Source organism: Pogona vitticeps, chromosome 6 (assembly GCF_051106095.1).
Source record: "Pogona vitticeps strain Pit_001003342236 chromosome 6, PviZW2.1, whole genome shotgun sequence".
Taxonomy (NCBI): Eukaryota; Metazoa; Chordata; class Lepidosauria; order Squamata; family Agamidae; genus Pogona; species Pogona vitticeps.
Window position 1 is genome coordinate 85,661,841 of NC_135788.1, and position 19,394 is coordinate 85,681,234.

The 19,394-nt window shown below is 41.5% G+C and overlaps 1 protein-coding gene across 1 annotated transcript; it reads left to right on the forward strand.

Moving 5' to 3' along the window:
- Window positions 1-6,334: 6,334 nt before the first annotated feature.
- LOC110080299 (glucose-6-phosphatase catalytic subunit 1) lies at window positions 6,335-14,541 on the forward strand. The gene is made up of 5 exons (XM_020796088.3): window positions 6,335-7,407; window positions 8,089-8,198; window positions 9,819-9,924; window positions 11,471-11,586; window positions 12,558-14,541. Exons 1-5 carry the CDS (start codon window positions 7,190-7,192, stop codon window positions 13,067-13,069), a joined length of 1,062 nt encoding a protein of 353 aa, XP_020651747.3. The 5' UTR covers window positions 6,335-7,189; the 3' UTR covers window positions 13,070-14,541.
- The last annotated feature ends 4,853 nt before the right edge of the window (window positions 14,542-19,394 follow it).

Genomic DNA, 19,394 nt, shown 5'->3' on the forward strand with positions numbered 1-19,394 from the left:
GCACTAGGTTGGGGGGAAACAGTTTAAACATTTCCAGGAGCATGCCAACATTATATAAGATTTAAAAGGATTAAGAGCCAGAGGAGAAGAGAGGTGGAAGATCTGGGATCTCTCAGGGTAGCGGCTGTTTTTTTAAAGGAATTCTCTGCCTAGCAGGTGCTTTGGAGGCTGAGGCAGATCTGGTCCCATGCTAAAATCTGTTGGAGTGAAGTGCCACCCGAAACAGATGATTTGGGGTGCCATAGAACGACAGCAAAATGAATTTCTTTTTAAAATTATTACTGACGAGTCTAGGAAGAGATGCTTATGGGATTCAGATGCAAAAATAAATGGCGTCTCTTAGGGCTTGTCTACACACCCATTTTGGAACAGGCTGGGGCAGGATGAATAGGGTCACTAGGAGGTCCAATAGGCCATTCGGTGTGACCTTTGCATCCAACTGGCATACAGAGCAAAGGTGCCCCCTATTTGGTTCCCACCAGCCTGTGGTCAGAAGTGAGAGAAGACAGGAGGGGGCAACGAGGGGGATTTTTGTTTGCTTTACTCTTAAAGAACCAGTTGAGAAAAGCAAACAAAAATCCCCTCCTGCCGCCAGGGCTGCTCCACTTGCCCCTTTTAAAAAGCCAAGCCAAGCCACACACAAGAGAGAGAGTTTATCCCACTCTGTCGCCCCCTAATCACTCTAAAAAAATATCAACCACTACAACGTTCTTGTTAGAGCGTTTTGCAAGAACCAGCCTGTCCCAGATTGGTCCACTGTTTGTTTGGAAAAATTACGATAAGTCCAAATGAACACGGTTTTCTTGCTGTGCAATCAACTAGACCACTCCATTGTGGGGTTTTGGGGTATATTTGTCTTACACATCAGTGCTGGTGTGTAGAAGTGTGTCTTGGCTGGTCTGTGACTGCAGATGGTACCCTTTGTCCTATTTTCAATTTATTTATTTCAATTTTTTTTCAAAAACTGTTTCCATTATTGTGTTGCATCACTTAAGCACTATAAGTAAGCTATAGGGCTGAAGATGATGTCCTGGCTGTGCAGTTTTGCCTTTACAAATGTTTACTGCTGGCCAGTTTTGCAAAGTTGCAAAGATGATGTTGCTCAACATCTGTCAATGAAGACAATGTAGCATAATAGTATAGGAGGCAGCACCAATGTTTATTTTGTTAAGACTGAAATGTATATCAGAAATGAAGAGTGCCAAAGGGTCACCCAGGGTTCTTCTTTCATCTTCAGCGATGCAATCAGGTAGCTCCATTCTACTTACCAAAAATTAACTTTGAAAAAGGAGAAAGGGAGAAGTGTGGAGCTGAAACATGGCACTCCAGACCCACCCACCCCGTTCTGTAGGCGTAAAAACCCAGCATGGCTGCCCACTCGCAAGTGGATGGCTGTTTCCCAACTGGCTGACAGCTATTGCAAAAGAGAAGGCAGGAGGTGGGGAGCAAGAAGGAGAGGGTCACATTACAACCAAATGGACCAAAATGGAGCAATCTAACACCAATATGTGGTTGACTAGATCACAACGACCGGGGCTACAGGAGCAATTTCTGTGTCAATGGAAGAAGCGATCTATTCAAGCCTCACTGTTCCAAGCCATTCCAAAGCGACTGAGACAAGATCATTCCCTGCTGCTAATATAGTCGTACCAATACACAGACAGACACACAAACACAGAGACACAGACAGACACACAGGTGCACACATACACAAGAGGGTTCAGTTTCCCAAAGAGAGCTTGCTCACACTGCCTTTGGAAATTAAACACTTCCACAGAGTGGAGGCAGTCTTTAATTTGCCTATATCATGAAGCGTCTCTCTTATTAAGCAAACTGAAAGGAGAAGGCTTCCTTGGGCCCATTTCCAGTGATCACATGTGTTAGAGCCAAAGTAGAACAATTCTACTTGCACCAAAAATAGGTGTAATTGATAAGGGATAGAAAGGTGCAAGCAGAGATGCTTTAGGGACAGACTGGTTTGCTTTAGGAAATACTGTACTTGGTCTCATCTCTATCTTTAAGAGTGCACCAGTCCCTCCCTGCAGTGGCTTGAACAGCAAGCTAAGCACCGGTCTGATTGCACTCTTTGGTATTATGCGTCTTGACACAGATTCAGCTTTTCTGCCGTTCTGATCCACTCTCCAGACAGCCTCTCTCTGTTCCTCTGCTCTTTTCCACATTGAGGTAGGGAAACTCAAGGAAGGTGCAAGAGGAGAGGCAACCTATCAACCTAAATCTGGACCATTTATCTCCACTCCCTGGCATGCAACCTCCTTTTTGTGGTTGTGCCTTTTAGGAAATGTTACCCAACAGTGCTAAGTGCATTCAGAGTCCTAGCTGTCACCATCCCCAATCCATTCTCCTTGCCTCCAGAAAGACAAAATGCAGGGAACATCTAGGAAAATCACAAACAAAAAAACAACTATGGCTGGACCCTAGTAAAATTGAAGTTGGATAACAGCAGAAGACAAACACCCTTGGTTAAAGTTTGCTACAATTTCCTTCCTGTATATCTAAGTTATGAGAACATCTGCAATTGCAAGCACTGAACCATATGGAATAGAAAAGGGTGGCATCAGACAGAATGACCAGTTTTGGACCCCTTTCGTTCCACGTATGCAGTAGCCTGACCGTCAGGGACATGGTCACTGCCTGCGCAGATTGGAACAGGTCAAGGGCTCTGAGGTTGGACTTTCAGTTGGTGAGTGGAGATAACCCAGGCAATTTCACTGGCTGGCCAGCAATAATTAACCCCACTCTTCCCAATGAAGGAAGAGCATGCAGACAACATCATGTTTTGAAGGCGAGGCATCCGCCTGCAATGCCAACGTTCACAGCGTGTTCAGGGTTTCCAGGAACAAAAGAAGAACAAACTGCTCTGACGATTATGGGCGGGAGGAGGTAGCTAGGTTTTTCTTCAGCAAAGGAATCTATGAGGATGAAGCTTATATGGTCTGCTTACTTTTAACATAAAAGTTCAAGTGGAGTTTGGTGAAAACGTTTTCGGTGTAGCTGTTGTTTATTTTTTTGTGTGGTGTCTGTTCCTTTTTAGGATTTGTATACTTACTGTCTTTTAATGATGTAAGCCATCTCGGGTCCTTTGTAAGGAGAAAGACAGGGGGAAATTATTAAATAAATAAATTTTCCTTTCCTTATCTGACTGTTGGGATGACCACATCTAGACCTTCCATTTGAAACTCTCAGAGATGCCCAAAATTTTGCCATGCTTTTTCTAAAGGTTCTGAGATAGGTACACAATGCCTGGTGGTCTGGAATTGAAATCACCACTGAATCAAACTAGGAAGTACTTTTAGCTTGTATTTTGAAGACATGCCCCTCCCAAGTGATTTTCCCCACTTAGATATTTTGATTTTAGCATGCTTTGTTTTATGACTGAGAAGTAAAGACTTGTTTTCTTTACTGACTCACTTTACCTTTTAGTCTCTAGATTCCAGTATTTATTTACTTGGTCTACAGATTTATACAGATTTTCCCTGGAAAAGATCCTGATGTTGGGAAAGTGTGAAGGCAAGAGGAGAAGGGGATGACAGAGGATGAGATGGTTGGACAGTGTCATTGAAGCTACCAACATGAATTTGACCCAACTCCGGGAGGCAGTGGAAGACATGAAGGCCTGGCGTGCTCTGGTCCATGGGGTCACGAAGAGTCGGACATGACTAAATAACAACTACAGATTTATATCCAGACCTTCAGTGCACATGCTGTATTTCCAGGGCAGTTAAAAGTCACCCTTGATTGGGGGAAAACACACCATACCATTAGTAAAGCACATAAAATACAAGCACAGCTAGAAAACAGGCACACACCCTGCCTTGAACTATCATTTTCCTTGAAGAATTTCCTACTTCTCACATGCAGCTTCCTTCCTGTGTGACTTAACATCTACGTAAACATATTTGGGATCATGACAGGGGCAGAAAGAAGCTCTGTAGGGTCCTTGTGGAGAACAAAACAGTACATTCTGTGTGGAATTGCAACTTTCCATTTCCAACTGGCTGTGGAAAACCAGACACTTTGCCAGGGCTTAATCCAACTTCCCTGTGGGGAGAGGGCCTAAGTCATGAGATACTTATAAGGGTGTGCTCATAACCTCCTGTGCACCTGTTGAACCAGCAATGGGGTGGATGGGAAGGAAGGCCAGTTTATTTGCAGAGGCTCATGCACAAATAGCAACAAAACTTGCTTAGTTAAAAGCCTTTGAATATATGTGGCATGTTTGTGTACTTACTTATGGGAACACAATAGATTTCCAGCAATTAAACGGCATTTATACTGATTCATGGTCATAACACTAGTTTAGAGGGTCAGAATTTGGCATTTGTGATGCATCAAGAACACTGGTTGAAGTTTCACATATACAAATTAATTTGAGCCAGTACAGTGTCTTTGCTTGACATAAACTGGCCATGGGCCAAGACACTGGACATTGCTGCAGTAGAAGGTCAAAAGCAATCTGAAAACATACAAACCATTAGTGTTCAAAGTGCAACAGCTAACAGGCCTGCTGTGTTCGAGAACACTAAGCCATGTCTTATCTTCAGGTTTGGAATTCATGTTTGCAGAGAGCGAGTGATCAGATAACCAGGGAAACATGCTTCATGTTCAAAATAAAACATGCTTTATGCCTACATTCTTAGATGTCTTGGAAATGTTAGTTTGGACCACAATTCCCAGAATTCCTTAGGCTGCTGGGACATTGGTCATACTGGCCAGGGGCTTCTTGGAAATGTAGTAAAAAAGTAACTCTTCTAAATTGTGAAGCTGTGATGAATTAACAAGAACCAATTTTCAATTGTTTCACCAATGTCAAAATAGTTTGTTATGTTCTGGCCTAGAGGAGGAGCTGGGGTTAAATTCTTTTTTTGCGTGTGTGATCACAGAATGTCAGAATAAGTTGACCATTTTCTATTTCATACAAAACTTTACTTCAATGAGTGTTTTGAATTGAGGAAAATTAAAAATGCTGCCGCTTTGAAACAGAGCAGTATCCTTTCCTTGTACATACAGCAGTTGTATACTTGACGAAAAACACATGCTTGTATTTGAATGGGTTGTTTCTCTGGCTGCTTGTTTTGTTTACGAAGCGATATCACTCCTCAAAGAAATATTGTGATTGACAAACACTTATTGGAAATACAGTTTAAATATGCCATTCCATGCAACTTTATTTTAAAACTAAAACTATTCGGATAAATTGTTGGCTATGTTGGGATTTTTAAAGAAAATAAATAAACAAATAAATAAATAAATAAACAAGGACATATTGCAAAATAAAATAAAGTAAAATTTAAAAATCAGAAGGTGTTTTATTCAAAGCTTATCTAAAAGTGATGGACTCTTGACAAGATGTCTTATGCCATGTTTTTAGATAGGAAGTGAACAAAATTTACAATATTTAAAAATTCAGACCAGAAGCAAATAGTTTTCAGCTTAGTGAGACACACTTCCAAGTAAATATGCTGAAGAAATCAACAAAGTGCAGAGCAAAATTAGGGGAGAACCATTTTCATGAAATTATTTCTCAAATTACTAGATAAGATGTTGATTCTGTATGAAGATTGCCTGTTTTTCCTAATATGGGCTTGCCTCAATCTGCATTGAGCAATCTTCCTTTTTAAAAATGGGTCAGGTGAGACATATCAAGACATTATCTGCTTGTCTGATTTCTCAGGCAAGTAGTACTAAAAGATTTACATGCCTGAAGAGATACACTCTTAAAAAAGGAAATACAATTGTGCCTTAAAGGGTGTTCTAAACCTGATAGATTTCTGAAAATTTTGGAATAATCATTGTTCTGCTCTAAGCAGAAGGTGTCCAAGAGAAGGCCAGAAGGCCCAAGCTAATTTTGAAAAGAGAAGGTTAAAGTATTATATCATTGCAGTTTTCAGATTCTGTGTGTGGCCACTACAAAAAAATTGAAAAATCTGTCAGGTTTGCTTCCCCCTGCCCTCACTCACCAGATTTGCTTTAAAAACAGAATCTCAGGTTCTATTCATTCCAAGTATATGATTTGTGAATTTTTGCAAATTCCTAAAGTATGAATTGAAAGTAAATTCGCACCTATTTGCAATGGCCAAATTCAATTACTACTGTTTTTCCCATTATGGAGATGACAATGTTGTGCCTGCCTGCCATGTATGTATTAAAGATGAGGGGGAAAAAAGAGAGTTGGCAACCCTAATTCAGCACTACTTCAAATAAATAGCCATCCAAGCTCAGATTTCTAAAAGAGTTAAACTATGAAATTCACGTGCATGAATGGGTTAGTCCACTAATTTCAATTTCTTCCACATGAGATTTCCCACACACACATATTCTTTCCATTCCAAATGCAAATAAATCTGAACGTTCATAAATTCTCAGAAAATTTAACTGAAAAGAAATTATTCTCTTTCTAATAAGGAAACATTAAGAAATGCATGAAAAGAAGATTTTTACATTATTATTATACATTAGCCCCTATAGCTGTGTCTGCACACATGTGGTTAAAGTGTGAGTCATTAACTGGCATTAATTGATGTTGCGATCTTAGATCGTATATTAGGAAATAAATTTCAGCTGTCACGGTCAAATAAATTTGTAGAATCATCACTGGAAAGTTTGCGTGTATCTGATCTTTTATATTCCAACTGATTTTGACAAGCATTTTTTAACTGAATTGCGGAAATTGCCTTTTCAGGAGATAGGAGCCTTTTGGTCCCTTTGTGTGAGCCGTACTTAAATCTGGAAAAGTTCAGCTCAGAGATTTGTATTCCCTCATAGTGGTATTCCTCTGTCAATCAAAAATGCTGGTGATGAGGATATGTGTCGACTAAAACCACAACGCTTCTTCTATCTGGGTGATAAGGGAGCAGAGTTAGGTTTTCGTGCTATGCTGAAAGTGGCACAACACATTTACCTTGATGACAACAGGCTGTTCAAATGGCTTGTTTGTTCCTCTTACATAAGTCTCTTTCAACTTGTTTGTCCCAAGTAGGGGCGGAGGGGGAAGCACCTTTGATCAGGAGCTGTTTTTGTGAACAAAGTGGTTCTGGGTCCAAAGCTCAAGCCGCCATAGAGAAGCAAGAATAAAAGGCAGCCGGGAGAGCGGTGTAAGGGCGCAGTACAGCCTCAGCACAGCTGAAAATACTTTCCTCGCTCAGTTGTTGCTGATAGAATAGAAGCCAACATGGACGTTCTTCATCACTCAGGCATCCAAGCCACACACTACCTCCAAACAAGCTACCCAGGATCTCAGGATTGGTTCCTCTTTGTCTCGTTTGCTGCCGACCTCCGAAACACCTTTTTTGTCCTGTTTCCTATCTGGTTCCACCTCTGCGAAGGCGTCGGGATCAAGCTCATTTGGGTGGCTGTGATTGGCGACTGGCTGAACCTTGTATTCAAGTGGTAAGTAGCATGCCCTCTTCTTAAGCTCTTGCTGGGTGAAGCTTCTTCTTCATTTGGATGCAGCTCCAACAGATGCCATGTTGTTTGGAATACAGATTTGTCTCACTAAGAGCATCCATAGCAAACTGGGGGTTAAAAAGGAAACCCTTCTAGCTCAAAAATCATGGCTCAGGGAAAGTGTGGACCCTGGTGACTCTTTTTGAAAGAAATTAACCACTATGGACGACCCACTCTCTTTTAGTATGTAAATCCTGCCATTACAGTGGCCTGGAGGGAACACGATTCCACACTACTCTTTTCTTCTGCGTTCTACAACGTCAACAGCATACAGCAATCTTGCTGGGACCATCAGATGAGGGAAGGTTAACAGTTGCCCCCCTGCCATGACTTTGGTGAACTAAGTGCAGTATAGCTGCCCTCAAAAATGGCAACTAGAAAAAAAATCCCATTAATGAAGTGGAACAGGCCAATCTGAGGTCTATGCCTATTCTGTTCTCGACGTTAACACATGAGCATATCAGACCGGGGTGGGGGGCATGTGTCTTCAGTCTGTACCTATGGGTCCACAAAGTGATGTGAACATATAACTTTGTTTTAGAAAATTTTCTTGCAGGGAAACCATTCCTCATTCCTTTTGTTGAATACCAGAAGTCTCTTATATTCCCCTTTTTTTTCCTGCAGGATCCTGTTTGGGCAGAGACCGTATTGGTGGGTACACGAGACCACTTTCTACCACAACATCTCAGCCCCTACCATCCAGCAGTTCCCAGTTACTTGTGAAACTGGCCCAGGTGAGATTTGAAATATAGGAGCAAGGCTCAGCAAATAAGTTCCACTTTAATGAGTGTGTAGGAATCTAATTTGAAACAATGTGTATACAGTATTTTTTTTTTACTTGTACAAGCTATGTACAGTATTTCAGCTCAGTTATCAGTGGCAGATCATTTGGGGTGGGGGGGGAAGGGATCCAAAGAAAAGAAGTTACCTTGTTTACACCATGTCTTTGTTGGCATAGCACCGCCTACTGTGACTGGCAGGAGGTCCCCAAAATTTTGCATGAAGTATTTTCTAGGACGTTTGAGATTTTTCTAAAAGGAAAGAGGGTGTTCTGCATTGAACACACTGAGTTACATAGCCCTTACTGCATCAACACTGCACCATCTTGTTAACAAGAGATTGAAGTAGTCTAAGCCAGTCTCCCCTCATCCACCTCTTCCCTCCAATATTTTTCAGCCTACTTCCTATCCTCCCTCACCATTACCATTATTTGTACTGACTGGTGCTGGTGGATAGTGTAGTTCAAAAGATGTGGAGGGAATGAGCTTGTAAAAATTTGATTTACGTACATCATTTCTTGAGTTTGAAACAATCCCATATGCCTTATGGTCCTTTGTAATTTTATATGCTAGTCCCTACCAAATCATGACAGTTGCAACCATGTAGTTTTTCACAGCTGCATTTCCTCCCCTGATTAAAGTAGCAGGATATACTTAAACAACAACAAATACGATAAATATAAAAATAGAACAAAGAGCAGTCAGCAGAATGCTACATGAACCTTTCCCCTTAAACAATCACAGATTAAAATCCAGGCTAATAATACACACATTTTTCTTAATTCCTGTTTAGCCTCCAGAAACAAAGGTTACTTCCAGATAAATGGCTCTTAGCACCACCAGTCAAAAGATAATTGTGTAATTTTTCTGTTTTCTCCTCCTTCCTGATTTATCTTTAGTAAGAAAACAGAAGTAGTGATGGGAAAACACAAAGGGTTACAAATCGAAAAGGTTCATAAAAGTCATGTGAAACCCCTCCCCACCCCCCAGTTCCCAAAAGTTCATGAACGAGGCAAGGCAATTGCATAATCAAAGCCCTACCTGGAAGCCCTCAAAGCTATCCCAAAGCAGATTTTTTTCAGCTGTTCTGGAATATAATACTTGGAATTCCAGTTTTAGCAAGCTTCCTAGGTGTTGGAAGGGTTATGGGTATGTCTATAAAGGCCTGCAGTGATTCAGGCTTCGGCTTCTCTGCGCCTTTATTTATTTAATTACTTATTTCTTTGATTTGTATCCCACCCATCTGGTCTATGCGACCACTCTAGGTGGCTTGCTTCCTTTGGAAACACAGACAGTTATAGGTGATGCCTATCTAGAGGGCCAGCTCTACCCTTGGGCAAAGAGAGGTAGCTGATTGGGAGTGTCACAAAGGGGCAGAACATGAATAGCTTTTTAATTTATTACTGTATATACTCCACACCATGACTTGGGGATACAGTATTTTCTACTTTGCCTCAGTCATCAAAATGTCTTGGGTTGGCTGTCAATTTCCCTCTGGTGATGTATTTTTTGACAAGGCTTGCAGATGGCAAATTGCTTTGAGAGCCAAATTCTATGAACTTTCTTCTAATTCAGGGAGCCCCTCTGGCCATGCAATGGGTGCAGCTGGTGTGTATTATGTGATGATTACAGCTATCCTTTCCATCATCCTGGGGAAGAAGCAGCCATCATGGAAATATCGGTAAGCATCGCCATCTGAAGGAACAAGAGTTAGTTTTCAAGAACGAAGGGTAGTGATGGCAGATATATTGGGCCTCAGGAAACATTAGTATTGTGATGCAAACTCAGGCTAGTCTTGCTCCAGATGCTTCCATTATTGAAGGAGAAATAGGAAGAACCCCAACTCCTAACCCAAATTATGCAGATAAGGACTACACAGAAGGGAAGGAAGGCATGTCCTTCCATTTCTACCTGCAGGACTCAAAAGCTCTCAGAAGGAAAGAGGTAAGCCTTAAGCAGCTCATCCTTCTCTCCAGACCAAGGTCTGTGTGTCAAAACAGAAAGATACCAAGAGCAGAACTTGGAAGAATTCCTTTCTTTAGGACTAACATTCCCAGAATCCTGTCAGCAATGCCCTCTTTGGCTATGCTGGCTGCGGGATTGTGGGAGTTGTACTCCAACTCTATGTGAACACAGATACTTCCTGGATATGCATTGACACTAAAATTGTCTGCAGCTGCTGCAGAAACAAAGGCAGCTCCCTCAGGTGTGAATAGAGGTAACATCTTCTTCAGTGCAGAGGGACAGCAATGGAACATTCCACCCCCCCTCACCTCAGTCAGTGGAAATGTACCTATTATCATCCTTAGGATAGCAGACCATAGTTGAAGGATAGCCCTCACAATGTTGTTGGACTGGAACTTCCCTCAGTCCTAGACAACATAGCCAATGGTGAGAAGTGGTGGGAGTCCCTCTCAAACAACTTCAGGAGCACTGCGCTTTTCCCACTCTTGCTTCGGGGTCATGTTTTGGAAAACTTTTCTGAAATAGAAGCTACTTGTGCATGGCTCTCATTGGCTAGCCCCTCACTGCATCACCAGGAAACATCTTTCCCAGTCTAAGGACAAAGTCTGCCTTTGAAAAGAGAAATTTCATTTTCTTTATAATTAATTGGGCTATGAATTAAGAGATGCATTTCTAAGCTTTCCTACTATCAGAGAATGCCTGAAGTAATGAGCAGGTGGCAACACTGAGAGTAGAACCAGGGTTTGCTCTCCGGAGACAGGACCCTCCCAGTCTTTACAAAAACATACCACAATCAACCGCACAGAAAAAAAAGGCTGTTCAAATTATTCCAGCTTGAAAAAAAATACAAGCCCTCCAGTGGTGGTGTTGGTGGGGAGGAGCCAGTTTGGGAGCAAAAAGAGCCGGACCAATTTGAATCAGCCTTTACGTCATATGCTCAGTTACAATACTTTGAGTTTCCCTATTTTATAAGCAGAGCAAATCCCACGGTGTTTGACTGTGTATTTGCAGCCTTCATCTGCAACTCAGCAAAGTGTTGAGAGTTCTCCTTTCATATAACATGCAGATCTCACCAAATGCAAACTAGACAGTAATCCGCTCTAAGTTTTCCAGAGCCCACAGCACAAAGCTCCCCGACACTAGGCAGCAGAGAATGAAATGAGTTCTTAAACTCACAAGTGCCTTTAGGAGACAAAAAAAAGGTTACCATCTGGCTTGATGGTGTGTCCATACCTTCTGTTTTGTGGTGTCTCCTTTTGCAGCTTCTTGCAGGCGGTGCTGTGGGCCACTTTCTGGGCCATCCAAATCTGTGTCTGTCTGTCTCGTGTCTTCATCGCTGCCCATTTTCCCCACCAAGTGATTGCTGGTGTTTTCTCAGGTGAGTGGAATCCCTTTGCTCCTTACACCTAAATTGTTATAGGATGCTTACATAGATGTTTTGTAAAGCTGTATCTGCACAACAGTATCTAGTATCTGCTGGCAAGCATCATATTGTTGCATGGCTTCCAGTGAACAAAACTAGAGCAGGCCCCTGAGTAAAGTCCTGGGAAGCTGTAAGATGCCTGTAGAGTCCTGCTCTGCATCTCTTCTAGGGTTTCTAGATCTCAACTTTTTATATCTCAAATCTCCCCACTTGCTCTGTCAAAGGACCTGGATCCCACCATGACTGAGGGTGGGGGGAATGTCTGCTCTTTCTAAGAAGGACACCCATATACAGTGATGCCTCGCAAGACAAATTTAGTTCGTTCCGCTGTTAATGTTGTCTTGCGAAAAATTCGTCTTGCGAAACGCGTTTTCCCATAGGAATGCATTGAAATCTAATTAATGCGTTCCTATGGGCAAAAAAGTCAGAACAAAGTCAAATTTGGTTTACAAAGGGTTTATTAAGTGCTCTTTAAAGCCGTACATATTGTGCAGATGATTTCAAAAATTTCAATCAAAACACTTTAACTTTTAAAACATCATAGAAAAATATTTAAAAATCAGCAAACATGAGGCAGGAACAAAAAACAGAATACATTCATCTTGAGAAGCACAGCCCCATTACCACAGCCACAGGAACATTAGTCTTGCGAATCATCAACCCCATTACCAAAACCATTCGTCTTGCGAGTTTTTTTGTCCTGCGAGGCATTTGTCTTGCAAGGCACCACTGTATTTACAGACAGTTTATTACCCTATTTAACAGCCAGCATGTCAACTAGCCATGTTTATTGTGGGATTCTGGGAGCTGTAGTTTTAAAAAGGCAACATTTTCAAGGAAAGACTACATTATTGGAATGGATTGCAAACTGTGTTGCTCAGCTGATAACCTGAAAGCACTTACGTGCTGTTCTCTTCTTAATCCAGGCATATTGGTGGCTGAGTTGTTCCAGCGCATACACTCCATCTATGATGCCAGCCTACGGAGGTATTTGGGCACCACCCTTTTCCTCTTCTCCTTTGCCCTGGGCTTCTACCTGCTCCTCAAAGTGCTGGGTGTGGACCTCCTGTGGACTTTGGAAAAGGCCAAGAGGTGGTGTGACAATCCAGAATGGGTCCACCTGGACACCACACCTTTTGCTGGTCTATTGCGCAATTTGGGTGTGCTCTTCGGGCTTGGCCTGGCCCTCAACTCCCCAATGTACATGGAAAGCTGCAAAGGAAAGCAAGGGCAGCAGAGGACCTTCCGGCTGGGTTGCATTGTTGCTTCACTTCTCATCCTGCACCTCTTTGACTCTTTCAAGCCTCCAGCCAAGGTGGAGCTGCTCTTCTACCTGCTCTCCTTTTGCAAGAGCGCTGCTGTGCCCTTGGCAGCAGTTGCCCTCATCCCCTACTGTGTCTTCCAGCTGCTCAGTCAGCAGGACAAAAAAATCGTATAGCTGTTGGGACTGAGTTGTTTATGGAACTGATGGAAGGAAAGAGATACAAGGAGGCGGAAACGCAGGGGCCAAAGGACATTGTTCCTAATGATCCTCTTATCTTGCTATTCTGGGCTGGCTGAGCTTTGTGGGCCCCTGCTGGATTCAGGGAGAAGTTGACCCATATAGCCCCAAAATAACAAACCATGCTCCCCACTGTTATTCTCCATCCAGCAATGCCAATAAGACATGAATCTGCTGGTGCTTATTTGAGAAAATAGAGATGGATGCCAGCACTGTTCTCCACCATTAGGAAGCTCAATGATCAACCTGTCACTCTCCGCTATGCTCACAGGATTCTCTGTCTGAAAGCATTCTTCCATGTATCCTGTTGGTGGTATAGCTAGGATTAACCTTTGCACCAAATGTCTGGACCCCCATGGCCCGTGGTGTCACCATGTGACCACTGAGACAGTGGCATATGATGGGGGACCTGAGCTAGCAAAGTCATACTAAGTCTACTGGAACTGACATTGGTTATTGTCCCATCCTTTTTTATTGGGTTTGTTTTTTTTATTTTGAAAAAAAAAAGCATTTTATAGTTGAGAAGTAGCCAGAAGGTATTTTACAGTATTACTGATGCTAATTTTTCTTATTTTCAATCTAAAATTCATATTTTAATTGTTTTCTACTAACAAAATGGTGCTTATTGCCAAGTAAACATGCTAAGAAATAGAACAGCCGAAGCTGTTTCAATCCTGTCATCATGATGGTGCTATACTGTAAGTTTCAAATGCAAATCAGATGCGCACAGAGTATTTTTTTTTTCATCCTTACCAAAAAAAAAAAAAAACAGAATTGGCAATCACTTTTTTCTCCTAACATACTGGGAATGCATAAACAGTTGTAAAGCATGGAATGGAAATATAGTGGAGAATGGATATGTTAGTTTGGGGGTTTACAACTGAAGGACTACCTGGGCTGGTGAGGAGGAATCATAAAATTGTCAGATTCATGATCTATAATTTTTGTACTAGAAGTGGCAATGGAAGGTAAGGAACAGGAAGCTACTTATCTGATACAAGTGCATCCATGATAGCCACCAACACTATTTACCCTCAGTGGAGCATCTTTGAAATGCAACTGACCTACGAGTAAAGTCAAATAACTGCTCCGGCTTCTGTTATGGAGAGTTGTCTTCATGTATTAGACAGGAAAGATGTAAGCTGGATAAATCCACTTGAGGTCAGTTGCAACGCAGACTTTCAAAGCTGTATGTCATTTTTTTTACATTTGTTCCTAGCTCATTTTATTATTATGAATAAATCATAACACCTGTTTTATTACAAATAAATGACAAGTTGTTACACTTTTGAAACCATTTAGTTAGCATGTTAAATGCTGTGTTTAAAAGAATGCTGTGTTTAATATTTACTGCATCATGGTAGGGACAGTAAATCATCCAGTAAAGCAAATATTATTGTTTTTTCCAATTGCGGAGATTTTTCCTGTGTCTTTGACACCATACCCTTGAGTGGAATCCTTTTTTTTAGGGTACAAAAAACAAGCATATTGAAGCTGCATAGGAGAAGTAAAGCACGTCCTGTATATTGTATGTCAGGTAAAGAGAATCAACTATAACTCTGTTGCAAAATGAATGACTTACATTGTTTTAAGTTCAGTTTCACAAGGACATCAGAGAACAAGACTGGTCAAAATACACATAACCTTAGATGACCACCAAGAATCAGATCATACATTCTTTCTTTCTTTATTAATATCAGAGTGTTGCACAATTTAAAATTATGGATGTACTATATGTGAAATATAGGTAAAGTTAAAAACAAATTAAAAAGTTAAGATAATTAGACTATTTTTAATTGGAAGAGGACTACTTCAATAGCGTAGTCTTGGCTATTTGCTAGATGTTCTTTTGTACATGTGGTGGGGCATAAATTGCATACATATAAGTGCTGCATTGATTGAACTTCTCCACAGTCACAGAAAATCTGCCCTGTATCCAAGTATCTCCATTTTACTCATTTACTCCTTAATCTTCCTACTTTGCTTTGGAGTCTATCCAGTGACTTCCAAGTGGCCCAGCTAGAGTCTTGTCCTGGTGGGAGACACTCTTCAGCATTCATCCACTCTTCAAAGTGTATTACTTTTGTTTTCCACAGATTTAGCCTAGCTTCTTCTGGTTTGATATTTAGAGCTTGAGATGTGTACACAAAACTCTTCCTTATTTTTAGCCGTCATCTAGGGATTTGGTGTCCATAAAGTGGCTGGGTTTGTTGCTGTATTACCTTATTTCATTCATTATTTGCTAGCACCTCTCAGCATACTTCTGGAGGAGCACTAATGAACAAAATGCATATTTCACTCCCTTTTACAGCATTACTTCACTATGCGCTTATATAGAAATCTGAAACAATTTTAAGCATCATGGCTCCGCCATAGATTCCAGGGATTTATAGTTTGGTGAGGTGCCTAAATTTCTTTGCTGCAGGTCTGGACGGTGTACAAGTGCTCTCTAACCAGAGAAATCCAAGTACTTTATGAAATCAAAATCTCAAGTTTCCCTAGGATAAAGCCATGGCCAGTACAGTGGTATCAAACTCCTATAATTGTGTAGTGTGGATACACTTGCAGCTTCATGGTGTGGAAGCTTCTATGGAGAAAGCAGGGGTCATCACCTCCTCAGAGCCGCTAATCCTCTCCATCACCCACAACAAAGACATTGTATAGGTGCACAAACGGTAGGTGCTGAGAGGAGTGCATCCCATGGTCACTGCTAGTCACAGGAGTAAAAATAAACAAATGTGAAAATGAGAGAGAGAGAGAGAGACGGCTATCACAACTGCAAGCCCTACCACCACCACCAAACAATAACAACAAAACACTTCCCCTTCCCAGAAAATTAGGGCCCTGCCCACCCTTCCCATCATCTGAGTTTTGCTCAGAGACCTAATCAGGGAGAGGGTCTCCCTAACTCAATGCCTATTGCTGTGAAGGGGGTGAAGCAAATCTAAATTCAAGCTCATGGTTGAGGACGTTAATGCGAGCTTATTTCTTTGTGCTTTGTAAACTGTTTTAAGATTTTGTGGAGTCAATCAGGAGCAGCGTAGAACAGTAGAAGCAATTAGGGTTACCAGGTCTTAGGTCACCAACTGACGTTCCAGGGAATTGTTATACCTGAATCTCCAGGTGGTGGGATGTGGGATGCATGCCCTAAAACGAGTCCTGCAGCTGCTGCATATATTTTGCCATCTCTCTGACCATCAGGAGATAGATTTCCCCCAGTTCTGAGTTGCCACATTATCTAATTGGCCAGGTTTTACTCACGTTATGGAGCCATTTACCTGGATTCCTCTCACACCTTTTCCCATAAGGGGCTGACTCTGAAGCAGTTCTGTCTCAATTCCCAACTCTGCCTGCCTTATTTCTGTGACATCACAAGCACCTATTCCTGGTTTAAGGTTTCAGCCCTAAAATCTCAGGAGGTGGGATGTCGATTATCTGGAAGTCATAGCTGCAGTATTCCAAAGAGAGAATTGGGACTCCACAGAGGGAGGAAAACAAGACATGATAATTTAAGTATCTAGAACAAAGGTGAATTTTTTTATGGAGAAATTATTTCTTTGGGTATAATCTGGTCAAAATCAAGACTGAGCCAAAAGGATATAAGCTGGCACACCCTTCTCTTCGCTTTTGTTTCTTCCTCCCCGAATCCAGCCACCTTGTTCTTGCAGAAGTGAGATGATTATTACAGAGAGTTTTTGAAACTGGGTCAAGGGCTGCACAAGACCTTAGGGCTTTAGCTTTCCTGGTCCTCTTCAACAAATGGCATCAAAACAACTTTTCCCCCCACTCAGCTGAAGTAGAAGCTAAAAGCCACTTGTAGAAAACAAGGTAGAAATCCAGAAATTTAACATATCCATAGTTGCTGCTAGCAGAATACCTACACAGAACAAATGGGAGCAGCAAAGACAGTCTGTGCTCTTTCTACCTCAGATTTTATACGTCATACAAAATATGACTTATTTCTACTTTTTAAACTTTTAAAAACTGTCTTGCCGATGCTCCTCTTAAATCATAAGCTGAGGAGAAGAGATGCTGTGCTTTAGAATGTGTGTTAGATAGCCTTGTGACGGTATACAGTATTGTACTGTAAGTACTTCAGGTTTTAGGTTGTGTTGAAGCTGGTTTGTATTTCTAGTTCTTATATTAAAAGCTCATTAAAGGGCAGTCGACTCTCATTCTGCCTCTCTTCCAGCTCAAATTCAGCTTAACCTAAGTTGAAAATGCATTGCTCAGCCAATGTAGAAGCCTTGTTCTATATTACATGATTAAAGATATGCTGCTCTTTAAAAAAATGAACAAAACCCACAAATATTTTATATAAAGCAAGACTTGTAAAATAGCATGAAAGCCTTAATTTGTTGCTACCTTTTGAGGGCAATGGAGTGGGGAATAATTCTTCCCAATTATAGCTAAAAGCCAGGCTTTGTCTGTTTATGTTCCAAGGATAACTGTACCTGTTATCCTAGGGGAAATTTAGAAAAAGCAGCAGCAGCAAGCAGAGGAATACCATAAGACTCTGGAAGGAATTCCCAGAAATCAGAATCGGTTTGTCATTTTGGTGCAGTCAATACATACTGTCCTGCCAGGTTTTTGATATACAACACAGAACAGAGACTAGAAATGCCACCTTTTGGGGACTACAAGTTCCAGAATGCCTGACCAATCATGCTAGAGTCTTTAAAAAGTAGCATTTAAAGAAATTAAAGCAGATTATAAAATGAACTGGAAGAAACTGGAAGCCACCAATGCTTCTGTTTCTTGTCATGTTTACAAGACAGTCAGTGATTTGAGGGGGACGGCTGGAACAAGAGCTATGTTTTTTTTTTTTTACTGACCTCCACTATCTAACATAGATTGGGTTTGCACAAGTCTTCAGCTGGTTAAATCTATTCAGATATGGCCACTGAACTCAGTCCTTTCTTTCCTGGAAAGAACCACATGCTCCTAAAGCATTCTATTTGTTCAGGCTGGACTCTACTTTTGCTGCAGATCTTTGCTGCAGGGAGTTAGGGGTGGGGGAGACTGGCAGTCCACAGTCCCTGACCATCCTTCATCCTATTCCCTGAAGCTGTTATGTTTCATGGGAGACAGCCTCCGAGTACAGCCAGTGGAAGATACTCTTTCAAACATAATATTTGTTGAAACTGGCTCCCAAGTGAAGTTAACAGGAGGCATTTTTTCAAGCCAAGCTGCTATGTATGAGAAAGGGGAGAGGAGCTTGGAAAGTTACTTTTTTGGACTACAAAATGCAAATTTTCCATATGCAGTCCTCCGAAGCTCTCCCATGAGGAATACATTCCTTATTTGTAAAAATGATTCTCTAGCATTTCTGGGGATGCAGCTTCAGCAAGCAAATAGTGATCTGACCCCCCCTATGTCCCCTGATCGTAGAAGACAAAGAGCAGAGGTTTGAAGCTACCCTCCTATGTGTGTAGTGAATTGTGTGTGCATACACACATTAGCTTGCCTACGTGACCCTAGTACGCAATCGGAAGTTGCATATAACTCTTGGGGCAAAAAATGTTCCCCACCCTTTGCCTTAAGGTATATAGAGCATCACTTGGCTCAATTAAATTCTCTTCAGCCCTGCAGGGAGAAAAAACTACAATTGGCACAATTCATATGTGACTTAAGATGCATGTTTTCGTTACACAAATAGCGCTAGGAAAGCCCAAGCAGCTTCAGGATCAGATAGGTGTGAATCAGGAGTTTCATTCCTTCTCTGTTATGTTTTCCTCCCAGCAAAAAATCTCCTCCCAGGAGCTGCATTAGAAGATGGGGACTGGGCAGAAGTTCGTTTCTTCCTCCCCTTGATATTTTGATCTGGATCAAAATATCCCATCTGAAGCCCAAACTAGATGTTACATGTAACTCATTGGAAGAGGGAATTCTGTAAATGCTGAAAATATCTGATTGTCACACTAGGAGCATTTCACACTTCATCCTCCCTCCATTTTTCTGATTGCACTTTCTTTGTTTTGAGATATTGGTCATCAGGAAGTAAGAAGTGGGCTTTGCTTGCAAGTATGGTTGCTTACTCATGAAGATCTCCTTGAATGACATCTTTGGAATGCTAACAGATTTCAGTTTCTGATGATGGGCTATCTGTATTATATAGTTTAGCACCGAGGCAGCATTTTTTTTGAGCTGGATGTGGCTGATTGTACGAGGTTCAAGGCTAAAGGTCGTCTTCCTCTGCTATGCAGAACACTCTGTTCTCCCCCTTGGAGCGTACAGGTGAACAGGCAGGAAGCCAGGAGAG